Source organism: Rhagoletis zephyria, unplaced genomic scaffold (genome assembly GCF_001687245.7).
Source record: "Rhagoletis zephyria isolate East Lansing unplaced genomic scaffold, Rhagoletis_zephyria_1.1 Rzeph_scaffold_00306, whole genome shotgun sequence".
Lineage (NCBI taxonomy): Eukaryota > Metazoa > Arthropoda > Insecta > Diptera > Tephritidae > Rhagoletis > Rhagoletis zephyria.
Window position 1 is genome coordinate 98593 of NW_016157390.1, and position 15688 is coordinate 114280.

Here is a 15688-nt window from a genome sequence, read left to right on the forward strand (position 1 = left end):
AGTCCATAACAATGCAGTTGTATTTTTTAATTTAGAATTCATACAACTTCCGAACGCGGGATTTCGCTGTACTTTGCGCCTCGTTCTGGCGCTATTTGAGCTGTAGAACAGCTCAATAAAGCTTTCCGCTTTACCTTTTGTACGAAAAACTGCGATCTGCGTACGGATTTTGCAACATAACGCGACAAAATCTTCGGATTTCGCGAAAACGCACTGAGGACCTTCCGAGCACTGTTTTTATCACTTTGACCATGCTAACCCCCGCTCCCTGGTTTTCTCGTAACTGCCAGGCCTTATTTGTACCGATTAAAACCCTGCAAACTGTCGAATAAAGCAATCTAATTTAGCAATTTTACGTGTACTTAAGGCCGGATCATTTATAAACTCGTGCAAAATGGTTTGTGTCGTTTCTAACTCGGTTGCCATTTTTAACTCAACTAGGAATCAAATTCAAATGAAATTTCTTCTACGTCCAACTAAGGTCACGTGGTCAGCTTATGGTATTTGAATTTCAAAATATTGAATTCGTTTTGGGTAAGTTATAAGCTTCCCAAAGTGTCGCAGTTTTGGTGTGTTCACCCTTTAGTCTGTAATTATGTACTTCGATGTAAAATAGCCTATTTGCTAAATTTTTTAAGCGATTAAATCCGGCAAAAATACATTTTCAAAGCTATCTTACAAATGCTTATATCAAGATATAAAAAGCCCACACAAATATTGCCACTGATATAACTTATATCTAGCGCCCAAAATGACAGCTGGGCAGCAATAAATTTTATCCTGTGGAGACGGCCAGATATGTACATATGTATGTTTATACAAAACGTAAGCAAACAACATTTTGCTTGCTAAGCCTTCTGTTCTCTTTCAAGTTCAAAGTTGAATTATTTTAATATCATTGCAAAATTTTGTACATAAAATAAAAATGGACTAGAAATTATAAAATAAAATAATGCAAAAAAAATTATTTTTGATGTGTATACATCTTTGGTTTCGGTAGGGGTAAAATTTGCGAAGCTGTAACGCATATCCCGGCACAAAATTTGGAAGGGCTTAGCATGTGTATTTCAGTATAAAATTTTTATATTCATTAGAAGCACCATGTGTTTGCTTGCCAAATGGTTGCATACATTAAGGCATATGCATAGTAACAGGAAATGCGCTACAATTGATCATTACTTCCGATTATTTAAACTCCACACATGCATTTTGATATTCGTAGATGGTGTTAGGCATAGGTTTAGTACTCTATTTTTATCAAAGGCGAAAATTTAAAAAAAATCTGAAATCATTTTAACTGGGACCGCTGATAACTGATGAACATACATGAATATATGTATGTATAATATGCATATGTATGGATGATATAATAGCTCTAATCCAATACTTTTCGTGTAAAATCCTGGAAAAAGGTCAAACAACAAAATCACTCTCTGAAGTGAGAGTAAAAGGTGAGTAACAGCAAAACGTACGGAACAAAAAAGCATCGGGTAAAATCCTGCAACATGAACTGCATTTACATGAACCGCAGATTATATTCCGAAAAGAAAAACTAAATTTGGGAATATATACAAATAGAAATGCTCAAACTATAAGCTCAAAAACAATAACTGATGCGGTGTTTCCAAGATATTTTAACGCCCTTGAGTCACAAGTATATTCAAGTATATTTTATCAATCATACCGATAATTTCATGTATTAAAAGAATTAAAAGTGAAAATTAATAAAAAATTAAATCAGCAAAATGATTAAAATGAAGTGAAATTAATGTTTAATTTCTAACCTAACCTACATTTGTATGTATGTAACTGAATCGCCTAATAATAGCTTTACATATAAAAAGATTATACTAATTTTCGAACTCCCCAATCTGTTATTAGAAAAACAGATTAGCCTTGCAAAATTTTAATTAAAAATATCTCAGATTAAACCGAAACTTTTTGGTGTCCAACCTAGTTTTATCGATTATACTTGCGAAGAAGAGGAGGAATGTCAAATGTTAAAGTAAACAAAAATTGACGTTAGTAAGGAAAATAGGTTTGGAAAGGTATTTTTAATAAAATATTCAGTTAAAATATATTGAAATGGCATAATATGTGTTGCAGAAAAACGTGACCACGGTGGCACAGAGAAAAAGTTTAACTTTTCCTCGAGTTGTGTGAATAACAAGCACAACCAATTTGACAGCTAACGAGCTTTGATCGAGGTTATACTTATTTGTAAACGTACTTTTATGCTTTGCCGTTCGCATATGTTTACACATTAAATTTCATGAGTACCTAGTACTCGCGCCTTTTTTTTATATAGCGAGCCAAAGCGAATACATATAAGGTGGTATCGATTCAACAAATACAACAATTACTTGTATTTAGTTTTTGTTTCTAGCGGTCCATTGTCAAATTTCAGCTATTCTTCCCCGAATGAAAAAGGGCGACAGAAAATACAAACACTCTCACGTTTTCACTCACTCGCTAACGAAATACACAATTTTGACAATCAAACGCTACTCACAGCTGATGAAACAACACCCACCACCTTATATAAATTCGCCTTGTAGCGAGCTATACTGAAAAAAATAGTAATAAACATCGAATAAACAATAGAAAAAAGCCAATACTTCTGCAAATGTCGCGTCCCTATTTATATTTTATGAATTCTAGCAACAACTACATATGTGCATACACAAATATTTACCTGTGAATGATATGCCATTTCCTTGCCTTGGAATATTTATTATATATCGAGACCCATTTTTCTTGCTTAGGAATGCACGCAACTCGTTTTCTTTGCCTAACTCACTGCTAGAAATGACTACTGTATCAATGCCACGATCATGGAACCATTGAACTGCAGACCAAACATCATTCTCATTGGAAATCTTTTTTTCTGTCAATAATTCCACTTCATATTGGTTTGGGGTAATTATATCAGCGAGTGGTACAATTTCCTCACGATAGATAGGTAGCAGTTCTTCGGGTACATACATTTTTCCGTTATCTCCCATTACAGGATCACAAACTATTTGAGCGAGCAGTTTCAAAGGTAAATATGTACATATATATGTATATTTTATATTTTACGAATATGTTACCATATATTATGTTTGAATTAATCCGCCTCAATTTCATCACGATGTTGGAAATTCGTCGTAGGAATGACGCATTACCAGTGTAACCGGTCAGTAAATGCGTGTAACATTGCAAAAGGTCGTTGGCTTCTAGACCTTCGAATAATTCAGCTAAAAAATAAATATTTAATAATTACTTTTCTAGGAGCAAAGTTGAAAGTGTAATGTTATTGTATTTAGAGCGTTTCAGCCGGTTATCTATACATATAATAAAATTGTACCATGTCGATGTCTGTACATTATAGATATTAAGGAAAAACTAATATGGGAGTCTTTACTAGAGCTACAGAAGCCAAATAAACAGTTTTTAGAATTTTTGTCTGTCTGTATGTTTGTACGCGCATCACTCAAAAACTAATGCATGGAACTGAATGCACCGTTGTATTGCTAGCGGTTTAACTTAATATATAGGGCCTAGCACCACCTATACATAACTTCTTGCATAATTTTTTCAGAATTTTCACGAAAATTAAGGTTATTGAAAAAGTAGGCGGGCCACCTCCCAAACATGCTGCATATCTCTGAAAAGTATTTGCGATGGAGCACTGGATTTTGGTACGGCTATAAATGACAAATCGCAAACTAGAGGTTATTGGAAAAGTGGGCTTGGCACCTCTCAAATACCTTGAGTCGTTTTGTTTGGTTTTTGTTATTTCATTTTGCAAAAATAAACGATTTTTAACTATACAAGTCTATTTTTCTTGATATTTGATCCTCAACTGTCTCTTGATTCTAAATTCCACGTATACGAACTCGTAGGCAAAAGCTAGTACGAAATAAAACATTAATGTATACCATGTCCTCTTCTTCTTCTTATTTGGCGCTGTAACCACCTAAGCGATTTTGGCCGAGTTCAACAAAGCACGGCAGCCGTGGAAATGCCAAGTGAAGCCAAGTCCTTCTCCACTTAGTTTTTTCGACGTAGTGGAGGCCGCCCTCTTCCTCTGCTACCACCAGCAGGTTCCGAGTTGAATAATTTCAGAAATGGAGCGGCGAAGTCCATTCGAACGACATGGCCAAATCAGCGGAGCCGCTGTATTTTATTTCGCTGCACTATGTATATTTCGTTGTGAAGCTGATAGAGTTCATCGTTCCATCGTCTGTGGTACTCGTCATCGCTAATGAGTAAAGGCCCGTATATCTTCCGCAAAATCTTTCTCTCGAATACTCCAAGAGCCGCCTCATCGGATGTTGTCATTGTCATGCTTCGGCCCCATATACCAACACGGGCATGATAAGCGACTTATAGAGTGTGGTTTTCGTACGTCGAGAGAGGACTTTACTCCTAAATTCCCTACTCAGTCCAAAGTACCACTTGTTGGCAAGAGTGATGCTGCGCTGGATTTCAATGCCGACATTATTATCGGTGTTAATGCTGGTTCCCAAGTAAACGAAATTCTCTACTTTCTCGAAATAATAACCGTCAATAGTGACATGGGTGCCAAGGCGCGAAGGTGCTGACTGTTTGTTTGATGGCAGGAGATACTTCGTCTTGTCCTCGATGACCGTCATTCGCTTTGCTTCCTCATCCAACTTAGAAAAGGCATAACAGACTTCCTGGTTCTTGTTACCGATGATGTCGATGTCATCGGCGTACGTAAGCACTTGCACGCTCTTGTTCCTGAGCGGTTCAGTTCTGCAGCTCTTATTATCTTCTCCAACATCGAATTAAAAAAATCGCATGAAAGGGAGTCGCCCGGCTCGGAGAGGTCTTTCCCAATTCTCGCGGAGCTGGTGGTATTGCTCAACGTATCAGTTTCGTGGGGATGCCAAATTCAGACATCGCGGCGTATATGCAACTCCTTTTAGTGCTATCGAAAGTAGATTTGAAGTCGACAAATAGGTAGGGAGTGTCGGTCCTTTCCTCGGGGGTCTTTTCCAAGATTTGACGTTTTGTGAATCCCTGATCTATGGTGGATTTTCCTGGTATAAAGCCACACTGATAAGGCCCAATCAATTCGTTGACGGTGGGCTTCAGTCCTTCACACAATACGCTCGATAAGACCTAGTAGCCTATGCTTAGAAGGATGATCCCGGGTAGTTGGCGCGAATGGCGGGATCGCCTTTCTTGTGGATAGGGCTGAGGACACTTAAATTCCAGCCGCCGGGCTCAGTTAGCAGACTGTCTGCTCCAGCAGCTTTGTTGTTTTTCAAGCGCGCTATTGCTATTCGTACTTCGTCATAGTCAGGTGGAGGAACATCGACTCCATCATCATCGATGGTGGTTCGGGTTCGTCTCCACAGCTTTCAGTGCTGTTACCATTCAGTAGGGTGCTCCCCCCATTATTTAAGTACGTTCTGCATATCAGTCACTGGGTCGCCATTATTATTCTTATAAGAATTCGCCCTGGTCTTAAAACCTTCCATAAGTCGCCTAACTCTCTGGTAAAGTGTTCCGGCCGGGGTTTTTCCTGTCGGCCAGCATTTCAAGCTGTTCGTACTAACGAATTTCGGTCTCTCTTCTTATTACGGCAAATACGTCTCGCTTCCCTCTTCAGCTCCCTATAACGGCCCCACATGGCTCGCGTTGCGCCCGATCACAGCGTGGCCCTATAGGCGGCATCTTTTCTCTCTGCAGCTTCTTGAGCTTGAGGAGTGTCCTCATCGTACCAGTGGTTTTTTCGGGCTCGCTGAAATCCGACTACTTTGGCGGCGGGACTTAATGAACGGGAAATGTGATTCCACTCCTCGCCTATGTCGGTTTGTTGAAGAGTGCTCCTCTCTGAGAGCAGGTGTGAGAGTCGAGTAGCGGTTGCATAGCCCTCTGTTGTGATTGCAGCTTTTCGACGTTAAGCTTTCCTTGCATATTTGGGCGCACATTTTTTGCTGCACAGAGGCGGGTGCATATCTTGGCTGCAACAAGATAGTGGTCCGAGTCGATGTTTGGGCCTCGGAGTGTGCGTACGTCTAAAACACTAGAAGCGTGCCTTCCGTCTATCACAACATGATCGATTTGGTGTCTCTTTTTTCGATCTGGAGACAAACACGTAGCTTGATGGATCTTTTTTTGCTTGAACCTAGTACTGCATACTACCATGATTTGGGCACCGGCGAAGTCAATCAGCCTCAATCCGTTGTCGGACGTCTCATCGTGGAAGCTGAATTTTCCGACGGTGGTTCCAAAGATCCCTTCCTTGAAATCGCCAAGCACGATTTTGATATCAATGTGGGGGCAGCGCTCCTATGTGCGCTCCAAACGCTCACAGAAAAGATCCTTGGACGCCTCTTCCATCGGGTCATGGGCGCAGATTAGCAAGATGTTGAAGAGTCTCGCTTTGATGTGGATTGTGGCTAGACGCTCGTCCACCGGGTGAACGACAGTACTCGGCGAGGGAGTCTCTCTCCCACCACAAATCCAAGACCGAATCTGCGCTCCTTTGCATGACAGCTGTAGTAGACGTCGCAATGTCCCAGGTATTTTTGCCTTGCCCCGTCCAACGCATGGCGGTGATGTCGGCTTTTTTACTTATGAGGATATCAATCAGCCGGGCAGTGGCGCCTTCCCCATTAAGGGTCCGAGCATAGCAGGTGCAAGCCCTCAAATCGTAGTCCTTTAAACGTTTGCGTTGGTCATCATCAAACGAGGGGTTCTCTTCTGAGGCTTTGTGTCTTTTTTTCATTAGAGCCTGTTTTTACTATTTTTACGTGGTGGGTCCCAAACCCAGCTGACAACCCATTGCTGGGCCGGGGGTGGTTTCGCAACCGAATACACGTTTATATAGCGAACCGCTTGCTCCAAAACAGACACCCGCTAGCAGCCGCACCAACTGGTGAACAGACACTGCAGGGAACCCTTAAACCGATTAAGTCGGAGTGGGCCCACCGAAGCTCCCTCTCTTTCTCCCGTGACCCAACTATCCACTCGGTTACCGCATCTCGCACAGGGGTTGTTCGCGTTGCCCAGAGTGCATACCAGAAAACCGACTATACCTACGGTGACCATCCGTCCAGTCCTGTCCTGGTAATATGTTTATTTCATACGGGACGCCAAATGGTCTGTTTTTCTTTTAATGTCCTGTATTTGTCCCGTATTCGGTGTTTCGACGCCTTAACAGCTCATTAAAATGACACGCCTATGAACGAGTTTTAAGTGAAGTTGGTACATATAGGGTACTAATTTTCTCCATAAAGAGTAATTATTTTCTAATGTGAATGCCTGTGAATCGAATTATTAGGACTCGGCATTTTAGTAAGTTTTGGTTATTTTACCTTAGTTTATTTAATGTTTATTATTTATTTTATGAAAGTACAAAAGCTCTTTTGTTAATAAAAACCATATAATAGGTTTGTTCCACAAGCTACTTGTAGAAAAACTCGAGCGAAGTTCAAACTGTCAGCGTATATCAAACAAAACTCTAAAACTTACTTGTGGAACGCGTATGTGTAACTCGAAGTGACTTCGAGTAGCTTGTGGAACAAACCTAATATAAAATTTCCAAATTTGAGCTATAAAAATTAATTCTGCAAGGTTTCCCCAAAATTTCAAACTTTTTAATTAGAATCTTAAAAAAAAATGATTTGCAGTTTTGTAACTTATTAAAATTGAGTATTATAAAGTGCGAGTGGAAAGTGCTGCTCATTTGCTTCTCTTAAAAAAAAAATGGTCGAACAAACTTACTTTGTATGAAAAAATGCGTAACACCGTCAACAAAAAAAAAACAAAAAAATTGCCAAAAATTATTGGTAAGCTTTAGCAACTAAAAGTTGCACTTTATTATACTAAAATTTAACGAATTTTTTTAACAAATTTCACGGGGTAAAAATCTTGAGAAAATAATCCTACAAATTCGTTATGTTACTATAAGGATACTGTTTCAGGGCTAATACATTAGGGTCATTGAAGAAGGCTTTAACATCTGTCAGCTGTTGTGGAACAAATTTGCAAAAATATTTTTTGTCCCGTATTCGGCTCTCATAAATATGGTCACCGTAACTATACCCCATTGCACTCTACCAGTTGTAAAAGTGTAATAAGTTCAAAACTGCTTTGTATCGTGTTATTTGTTCTTTTGTACCTAATAATTACACGGCGCTACAAACAAAAAGTTATGAAATACACCCGATAGGTATGATCGAGTACAACATGAAAACAGGTCCCGTATAGTTCCGGTACAAATGTTTAAAATTTTTAAATATTTTTGCGAAAGTGATGTATACAAATAAGGATAGCCGTTTAATGTCAAAGCCGACGGACGTGTTTTTTGATCGCTCGTCGAAAAGTGTTAAAATAAATATACGCAACCAAACAAACATACATACGTACACAAAATTCTACCAACGTTCGCTGTTATAAAGAAATAAAAAGTAGCGGTGAGTGGGAGAATGACGGAGTGCGGAATATGCCGAAAAGGCATCATTTTCCATCCGATTTTAAGAATATTCGAAGTTCGGCAATTTAAGCAAAAATACGGCCTTGAATTTATATGTGTGTATGTTAATAAATACTAGTGTTCGCCCAGCGGTTGAAATTCAACCGATAAAATTAAGGATAGTTTATGTAAGTTGAATGAGCTAAAATANGCATTGGTATTGGTGTGACTTTTGAATTGATTTTTTCGCTCTATTTTAAACTGATTTGAAATTTTAAAAATTGCCTGCACATCAGCATCAAAATACCTTTCTAATGATATATAACTGTTTATACCTTAGAAGTATAGTTTAGCCGTAAAAGGGGTGTAAAGGAAACATGATTGCCTATTTATATATATGATTTACTCAAAATAGATATATACTTCCATAAAATTTTAGGAAAATGGGCGTGGCACCGCCCACATATATCATATCGCACACCGTCTTTAATAGAGTCACAACTCAAAATAATACGTTTGTCAGAAAATGCGAAAAGCTATTTCTTAGTACATGATAATCATATTGGCAAGGGCGACTTTACCTTAGGTTTTTTTTAACATTGTATAACAAAAATTTGCTCCACCATCTGCTGAAAGGTAAATAAAAGCTCTGGGTACATTTTTAGCGCATAATCTCAAAAATACCAAATTGTGACTTTTGAAGACGGTGTGCGATATATGAGCGGTTCAGAGCACACATCGATTAACTCCACTTTTTGAAAAAAAATCTCTTAAATTTAAGTGTTGTGGTAGCGGCCATGATAAAAAAATAGGAATGTAGAGCCGCTGAGGTATCAATTTATTCGAAAATAAATGTGCTTTTAGATAAATATCACATAGTTGGCAACTTTCACGATGATCAAAGTTCAACAAGTAAGAAAGTCTAAGTTCGGGTGGAGCCGAACATTAAATACCCGGCGCAAGTATTAAATATATGTTTTTTCACCTTTCCGAAACCTACCGCCGGGGTGTATCAATTTTGAGTAAATTAGCGTCCTTAAATTTCGAAATATTGCAGTTTCAAGCATTTCTGGAATTTACCGTTATATGAAAAGCTGCCGTAATTTTAGTCCGATTTCAATCATTTTCAACGTTTTGCTTTTATGTGGCAAGCACAATAAAAATACCGAGTTTGGTACAAATTGGTAGAACGGTTACCGAGATACATATATGTGATCATAAGTGGGCGGTGCCACGCCCATTTTCCAAAATTTTACCATAAACGTATTTCTTGGTAAAGAATTGTTGCATTTACTGATTTATCGAAGATTTCGTATTTCTCTAAATTACCCTGAGGACTGTGGGCGTGGTTATTGTCCGATTTTAAAAATTTTCGGCCATTTGGTTCGCTCTACCCAGGCCAACAACTGTGCCAAGTTTGGATGAAATCGGTGCAGCGGTTGCCATGATATACACATGTAACCATAATTGGGCGTGGCTACGCCCATTTCCCAAAAATTTATAATATTCTTATTTTTCGTCTAAAAATTGTGTAAATGTCAATTTTGAGTGAATAATCTTCAGTAGTTACTAAAATATGGCAGTTTTCGTATTTCCGAAAATTACCGTTATATGGGATGGGGGCGTGGTTATTGTCCGATTTTTTAAATTTTCAGCCATTTAGTATGTTGTATCAAGACCAACAACTGTGCCAAGTTTGGAAGAAATTGGTTCAGCGGTTACCAAGATATACACATGCAGCCATAAGTGGGCGTGGCTACCTCCATTTTCCAAAAATTTATAATATTCTTATTTTCCGTCTGAAAATTATTGTAAGTATCAATTTTGAGTGAATTATCTTCAGTAGTTACTAAAATATCGCCTTTTCGTATTTCTGGAAATTCCCGTTATACGGGAAGGGGGCGTGGTTACAGTCCGATTTCGCCCATTTTCAATACCAACCTACCTTGGATTAACGGAAACCTACATACCAAATTTCGTTGAGATATCCGAATTTTTGCTCGAGTTATCGTGTACACGGACGGACGGACAGACGGACGGGCAGACAGAGATGGCTTAATCGGTTTCTCTATTAATTCTGAGCATTTATGTATACATTTGTCTATATCTATCTCGATTCGTTTTGGCTGTTACAAACAACCGTTATGTGAACAAAATTAATATACCCTTGTGCACAAGTGCGCTCGGGTATAAAAATGAAGAAAAATAGGGGCTCATTAAAATTTAACCGATGAGAACTCCCAACAAGCTAAGTCCAACAATATATTGTTATACATCGCTTGAAAGGTCTATAAAACCTATTTGCAAAGCTTGTTCGATTTTTAAAATGGGATGGAAAATGGTAAAGCTATTAATAGATAAGTGCATCAAGCATGAAAATACCGGTTTTTTGGTATAAAAATGGAAGGTTCAGGAACAGACCTGTTTTCATGTTGTACTCGATCATACCTACAACTTAACTAAGGTTTTCTTTCGAGTGGATTTCATGCCTTTTTTTTGTAGCACCGTGTTATTTGTTGTTTATGGTTTCTGTATCTACATTTATGTAAATAAACAGACTCCCTGAGAAGAAGCGAATAAGCGACGAAACGCGTGGTTTTATTTGATATATCCGGGGGAAAAGCTCCAAATACAAAAAACATATAGACTTTACATGAAATATAGCTTCTGGTTTTTCTTACCAATCTCCTTTTCTTGTAGTACTTGACCTTTAATTGACTTATAACCAGTGTGATTGGACAGTTGCACTGAATTGATTGCGTCCACTTCAAAACCAAGTACCTTCAATAGAAGTATGTACATATTTATGTTTACATATATGTATCTACATACGATTATTAATCTATCATACACGCACATATCGCACACCTTGATCTAAAGTGAGCTAACACGAAATATAGAGAGGAAAATATAACTGTTTGTGGATCGTACAGATTCAACGCAATTAATACAAAAACAGGTATAACAGTAGTTTTTTGGTTAATGTATATCATCATGAAGAAAAAATATTCGCATAAATTTGATGTAAGTCCTATGAATTTTGCATCTATGCAAAAAATCGCCCTACATTTTTTTTAGTTGATCGCACTTTAGATCTGGGTGTGCGATATGTTTATATTCCAAAGTGGCATTTGCATGCAATAAAAACTTAAATACATTCATATGTACATTAGGGTAGCACTTAAAATAAAATGTACGTTGTTTTCAGTTTGGTCCCGATTGGAGACGGTTAAGGCGTGTCGCGCGGTCGGCAAAGTACAAATTCCTCTATAGAGACTAAAAAAATCTAAATTAGTTTTTTATTCATCTAATACCCAAAATCGATACTACTATAGTCGAGGATAAAACATTAAAATTTGAGTCCCGATTGGAGTCGGTTAAGCCGTGTCGCAAAAGGGTCAGAGGCCAGATGACTCTGTGGACTCGAAAAATTAAAAATATTTTTCATTTCAATTAATACCCAAATTCGGTGATACTAAGGTCGAGGAAATCACATATAAATTTTTGTCCCGATTTTAGTCGGTTATAACGCCTTCAAAGGGTAATCTGAATTTTGACCATTGTCCGACACGCCTTAACCGACTTCAATCGGGACAAAAATTTAATTTAATGTAATGTTTTCGACTATCGTAGTAACGGTTTTGGATAATATTAATGTTTCATTTTCGACTATACCTAGTAGCATCGACGAAGGTGTTGAGGCTTAGGAAATCTGATGTACAAATTTGCTTCCTACATTTAAAACGGTGTTCACATGAGGCGATTTTCCAGGCAATTTTAAGGCGATAAGCTGAATCAAAAGTTGTCTGCCCCCCAACTTCATTGAACGCGATTAGTTGAAAGGCCGTTCACACCAGGCGATTGTTGCTTTCAACCAAAAGTTGCCTGTAAAATCGGCTTATCCGTATCGGCTCCATATAATGCGGTGTTTACATGAAGCGATTTTCCAGGCAATTTTATAGGCGATTAGTTGAATCAAAAGTTGGTTGCACCTCGAACCTGATTGGGAGCGATTAGTTGAAAGGCCGTTCACACCAGGCAAACAACATATAAGGACCACCCCAATGTCTTCCCCACGACAGTCGGGACAACGTAACCGGAGCGACCCAAATTTATATCTGGCCAAGGACTGTCACTCCAGCAACACTCCCCAACAACTCTTTGGGGAATCTGTATGATGTTACAACAACAACAACCCTCCCAATGTACATAGATAAATATATTTCATTATTCTGAAAAGTACTTGTACCTGAAGTGGAAAGGTAGCACTTTTGTTTCCTACATAGCCATGTACCACGTGGCTTTGTATTGACAAAACGCGACGATTCAAACTAAGATCACCCATTTAAAATCTGCAAATGTTTACAAATTTCTTTTCAGATTATAAGTCAATATTCGTCGCTGGAAGGAAATAAACTGCAAGTAACATTTATGTATGTTGAACACAAGCAAACCACCAAACCGACCCGTCTACGAGATGTTAGCTGCAATCAGATTGTAAAAACTGATAATTTTTTGCTCATGATCTGATTTTTAGCAGTATACATATGTATCTTTTTTTATATTTTAAGTTATAAATTTTTTACTATAACCCTTATCTGCGTCTATAATCTTGGTAGTCTTGTTGGTATGGACAAAAACTGCTCCACACAATCGTATTCATTCTCCTCTGATAATAATGAAGCAGCAGTTTTCTACATACAGATATATATTTCCAGCCGACAAAATCTCAGACGATAACATGTGAAAACTGGCGTATTTCACTACCACGGGTTTCGTATAGTTATTTTTGTTTAACAATGTCGCTTCCTAGCAGTGGCAAACTATCGATAGTATTCATGGTTCATCACTATCGCAACAACCGATGGAGCTGACTATCGACAAGACATAACTATCGATACCAAGGCGAATTTATACAAGGTGGTGTTGATGGCGAATTTAGATTTTCGCCGCGGTACTTATTAATGTCAAAATGATGTGTTTGTTCATCATTCAATAATACAAGGTTCGATAAACTGACAGTTGTCTCTCTCTCACCGCAGTGGCACCTTGTTGCTTCTTTGCAAATTTACATGGAAACAGTGTAGCTTTGTTGTGAAATAGAATAAGCTTTTGTGCAATATGTTTATTCGTACATGCATATGAAGCATATTTAACTGATGAAAACATAAATTGTTGTTAAATTTGATGTTTATATCAATCTCATAGTAGTCTTGTTTTAATTTTGAGTCATTTTGCAGTTTTTATACAGCTAAATAGCAAATAAATTATGTAATTCACGTAGATATATCAGTATTACGTTCAACATTTCGTTTAAAATGCCAGATTTCCTGCAAATACATTAGAATTTACAAAAGGAATTTCACTACTAATTGCCTCCATGCGTACTTTTCTACTACCATTTTCGCGCCAAGAGATTTCATTCTCCCCCTTCCTCCGTCCTTCGTAAAAGCAACCTTTTGTAAGGGAGTGTCAAACCGCAGCTGTCAATAATTATCTAACCTTGTATTATTGAACCATGGTTACTGTCTATACTGTGATGTGAACATACTTCAAAACTATCAAAAAGTATCGATAGTATTGAAAGCTATCGATGTGATGCGATTGTCAAAAACCATCGATATAATCGATAGTACCATCGATACTTTCAGACCACTAAGACAGATGGTCACATCACTGGTAATAAATAAACTGAATTGTTTTATTATATTTCCGTTCTTGGTTGTAATATTTCTATGGAGGATTAAAATTATTAAAACTAAATAAATAAAGAATATATGTTTAACTGAAATAAAACATTTTTGCAGATTTTCTTTTAGCAAAACAATGGCAACATTAGCTCGTCTTGTGGAAAGGAATTTACGTAATTCCAGAGCTGGTCCACGCCGTTTATACAGTGAGTTGGGAAATGAGCCTGCGGGGAAAAAGCATGAGATTGGAGATGAAGGTTAGGATAGGAAAGTATTCGTAACACGTTTGATAAAATCTACCTCTTTGTTTAAGAATTTCGCGTGTTAAATTTACGAACCACAAAGCAAACAGCACCTCAAAAACGGCGAGTCTTCAAGAAAGATCCGGTGACACCCCCCCGACACCTTAAAATGGAAACTGACCAAGATTGGACTGCTGTTTGGCCGGGTCCTCGCACATTTCAACCAGCTTCTGTGCCTCTGCCCTTACGCCAAGGTTACACAGAAAAAGGTGCCGCTCCACCTTCTAAATTCGCTAATGCAGAGCTTATGAAAATTCCAAATTTTCTACACCTTACACCTCCCGCAATCCGAGCGCAATGTGAAGCTTTGAAACAATTTTGCACGCCATGGCCTAAAGGTTTAGAATCGGAGGAAAAGTGCAGGAAATATTTTCCTATTGAAATCAAGAGCACTGATTACTGTCACGCTCTACCTACTATACGAAATTCTGAAGCTAGACGAATAACACTGAACATCAAATTGTCTGATTTGAAATTTGATGTACATGCAAAGGACAAGTTTTTACGATTAGTAGGTGATCGATACAATTCCGACACAGATATATTCACTATTGTTGCCGATCGTTGCCCTTTAAGAAAACAAAACTATGACTATGCCATGTATTTGTTGACCGCATGCTATCATGAATCATTTGTTACTGAACCTTGGGAAGCTAGCAAATCGGAAGCTGATATGGAATATTACAGTTTTGACCGGAATAAATCAAAGCAATCTGCTGAAGCTATAATTAACTGGGGAAAACCCTTGGATGATAAAAATGAACTAAAGGTCAACAAGGGCTTTGCCCAAAGCGTAGAAAATTTAATAAACGAAGGTGAAAATGAATATAATTTAGCAAGGTATAAAGAGGAGGTATTAAAGTTGTTAGAACTAGGTACAAGATAAATATAAAAATGCAATTTTATAAGCTAATAAATGTAAATGAGTATGCTGAAAACAATTAAAAGAAGCACATGTTATCAAATATGTTGTTGTTGTAGCGGCTACAACAACCCCGCCCAGATCGGTTGGTATCTCAGTCGTTGTCGTCGAGTTCCACTAACGGCAGCCCCAAGAAGCGTGCAGCCTCTATGGGGTCGGTCCACAGGGACACCGCCGTTAGGGTTGTAGGGTTTTCCGGGCATGCGAAGAGATGCTTAGAGTCGTGAGGGGTCTCTCCGCATGGCGGACATTCATTCGGCATATCCGCATTTAGCCTACTCAGGTAAGAGTTCAGCCTCAGAGAGTTGGGCTATTGTTGTTCTTGTCTCCCAAGGCA

At 38.2% G+C, this 15688-nt stretch overlaps 2 protein-coding genes across 7 annotated transcripts in view; one reads left to right on the forward strand and one right to left on the reverse strand.

The window, feature by feature from the left end:
• The window catches only part of Pdxk (pyridoxal kinase), a 19999-nt gene extending 6703 nt beyond the window's left edge, over window positions 1–13296 (reverse strand). Inside the window, exons 1-6 of one of the 5 annotated variants that reach the window (XM_017610370.1) lie at window positions 13024–13296; window positions 12904–12921; window positions 12687–12789; window positions 11119–11218; window positions 3093–3239; window positions 2696–3019 (exon numbers count right to left, since the gene is read on the reverse strand). In XM_017610370.1, the coding sequence (XP_017465859.1) occupies window positions 2696–3019; window positions 3093–3239; window positions 11119–11218; window positions 12687–12782 (667 nt within the window). In that variant the 5' untranslated portion in view covers window positions 12783–12789; window positions 12904–12921; window positions 13024–13296. Of the gene's footprint in view, window positions 1–2695; window positions 3020–3092; window positions 3240–11118; window positions 11219–12686; window positions 12922–12982 lie in introns of all 5 variants that reach the window. The other 4 variants (XM_017610372.1, XM_017610371.1, XM_017610368.1 and 1 more) reach the window with 4 other exon arrangements.
• Window positions 13297–14068: 772 nt separating this feature from the next.
• On the forward strand, window positions 14069–15399 carry mRpS35 (mitochondrial ribosomal protein S35). Of its 2 annotated transcripts, XM_017610366.1 has the most exons (3): window positions 14069–14116; window positions 14245–14384; window positions 14441–15399. In XM_017610366.1, exons 2-3 carry the CDS (start codon window positions 14264–14266, stop codon window positions 15313–15315), a joined length of 996 nt encoding a protein of 331 aa, XP_017465855.1. In that variant the 5' UTR covers window positions 14069–14116; window positions 14245–14263; the 3' UTR covers window positions 15316–15399. The 2 variants fall into 2 exon arrangements, with proteins under 2 accessions (XP_017465855.1, XP_017465854.1); XM_017610365.1 differs by lacking the exon at window positions 14069–14116 and having other exon boundaries at window positions 14124–14384.
• The last annotated feature ends 289 nt before the right edge of the window (window positions 15400–15688 follow it).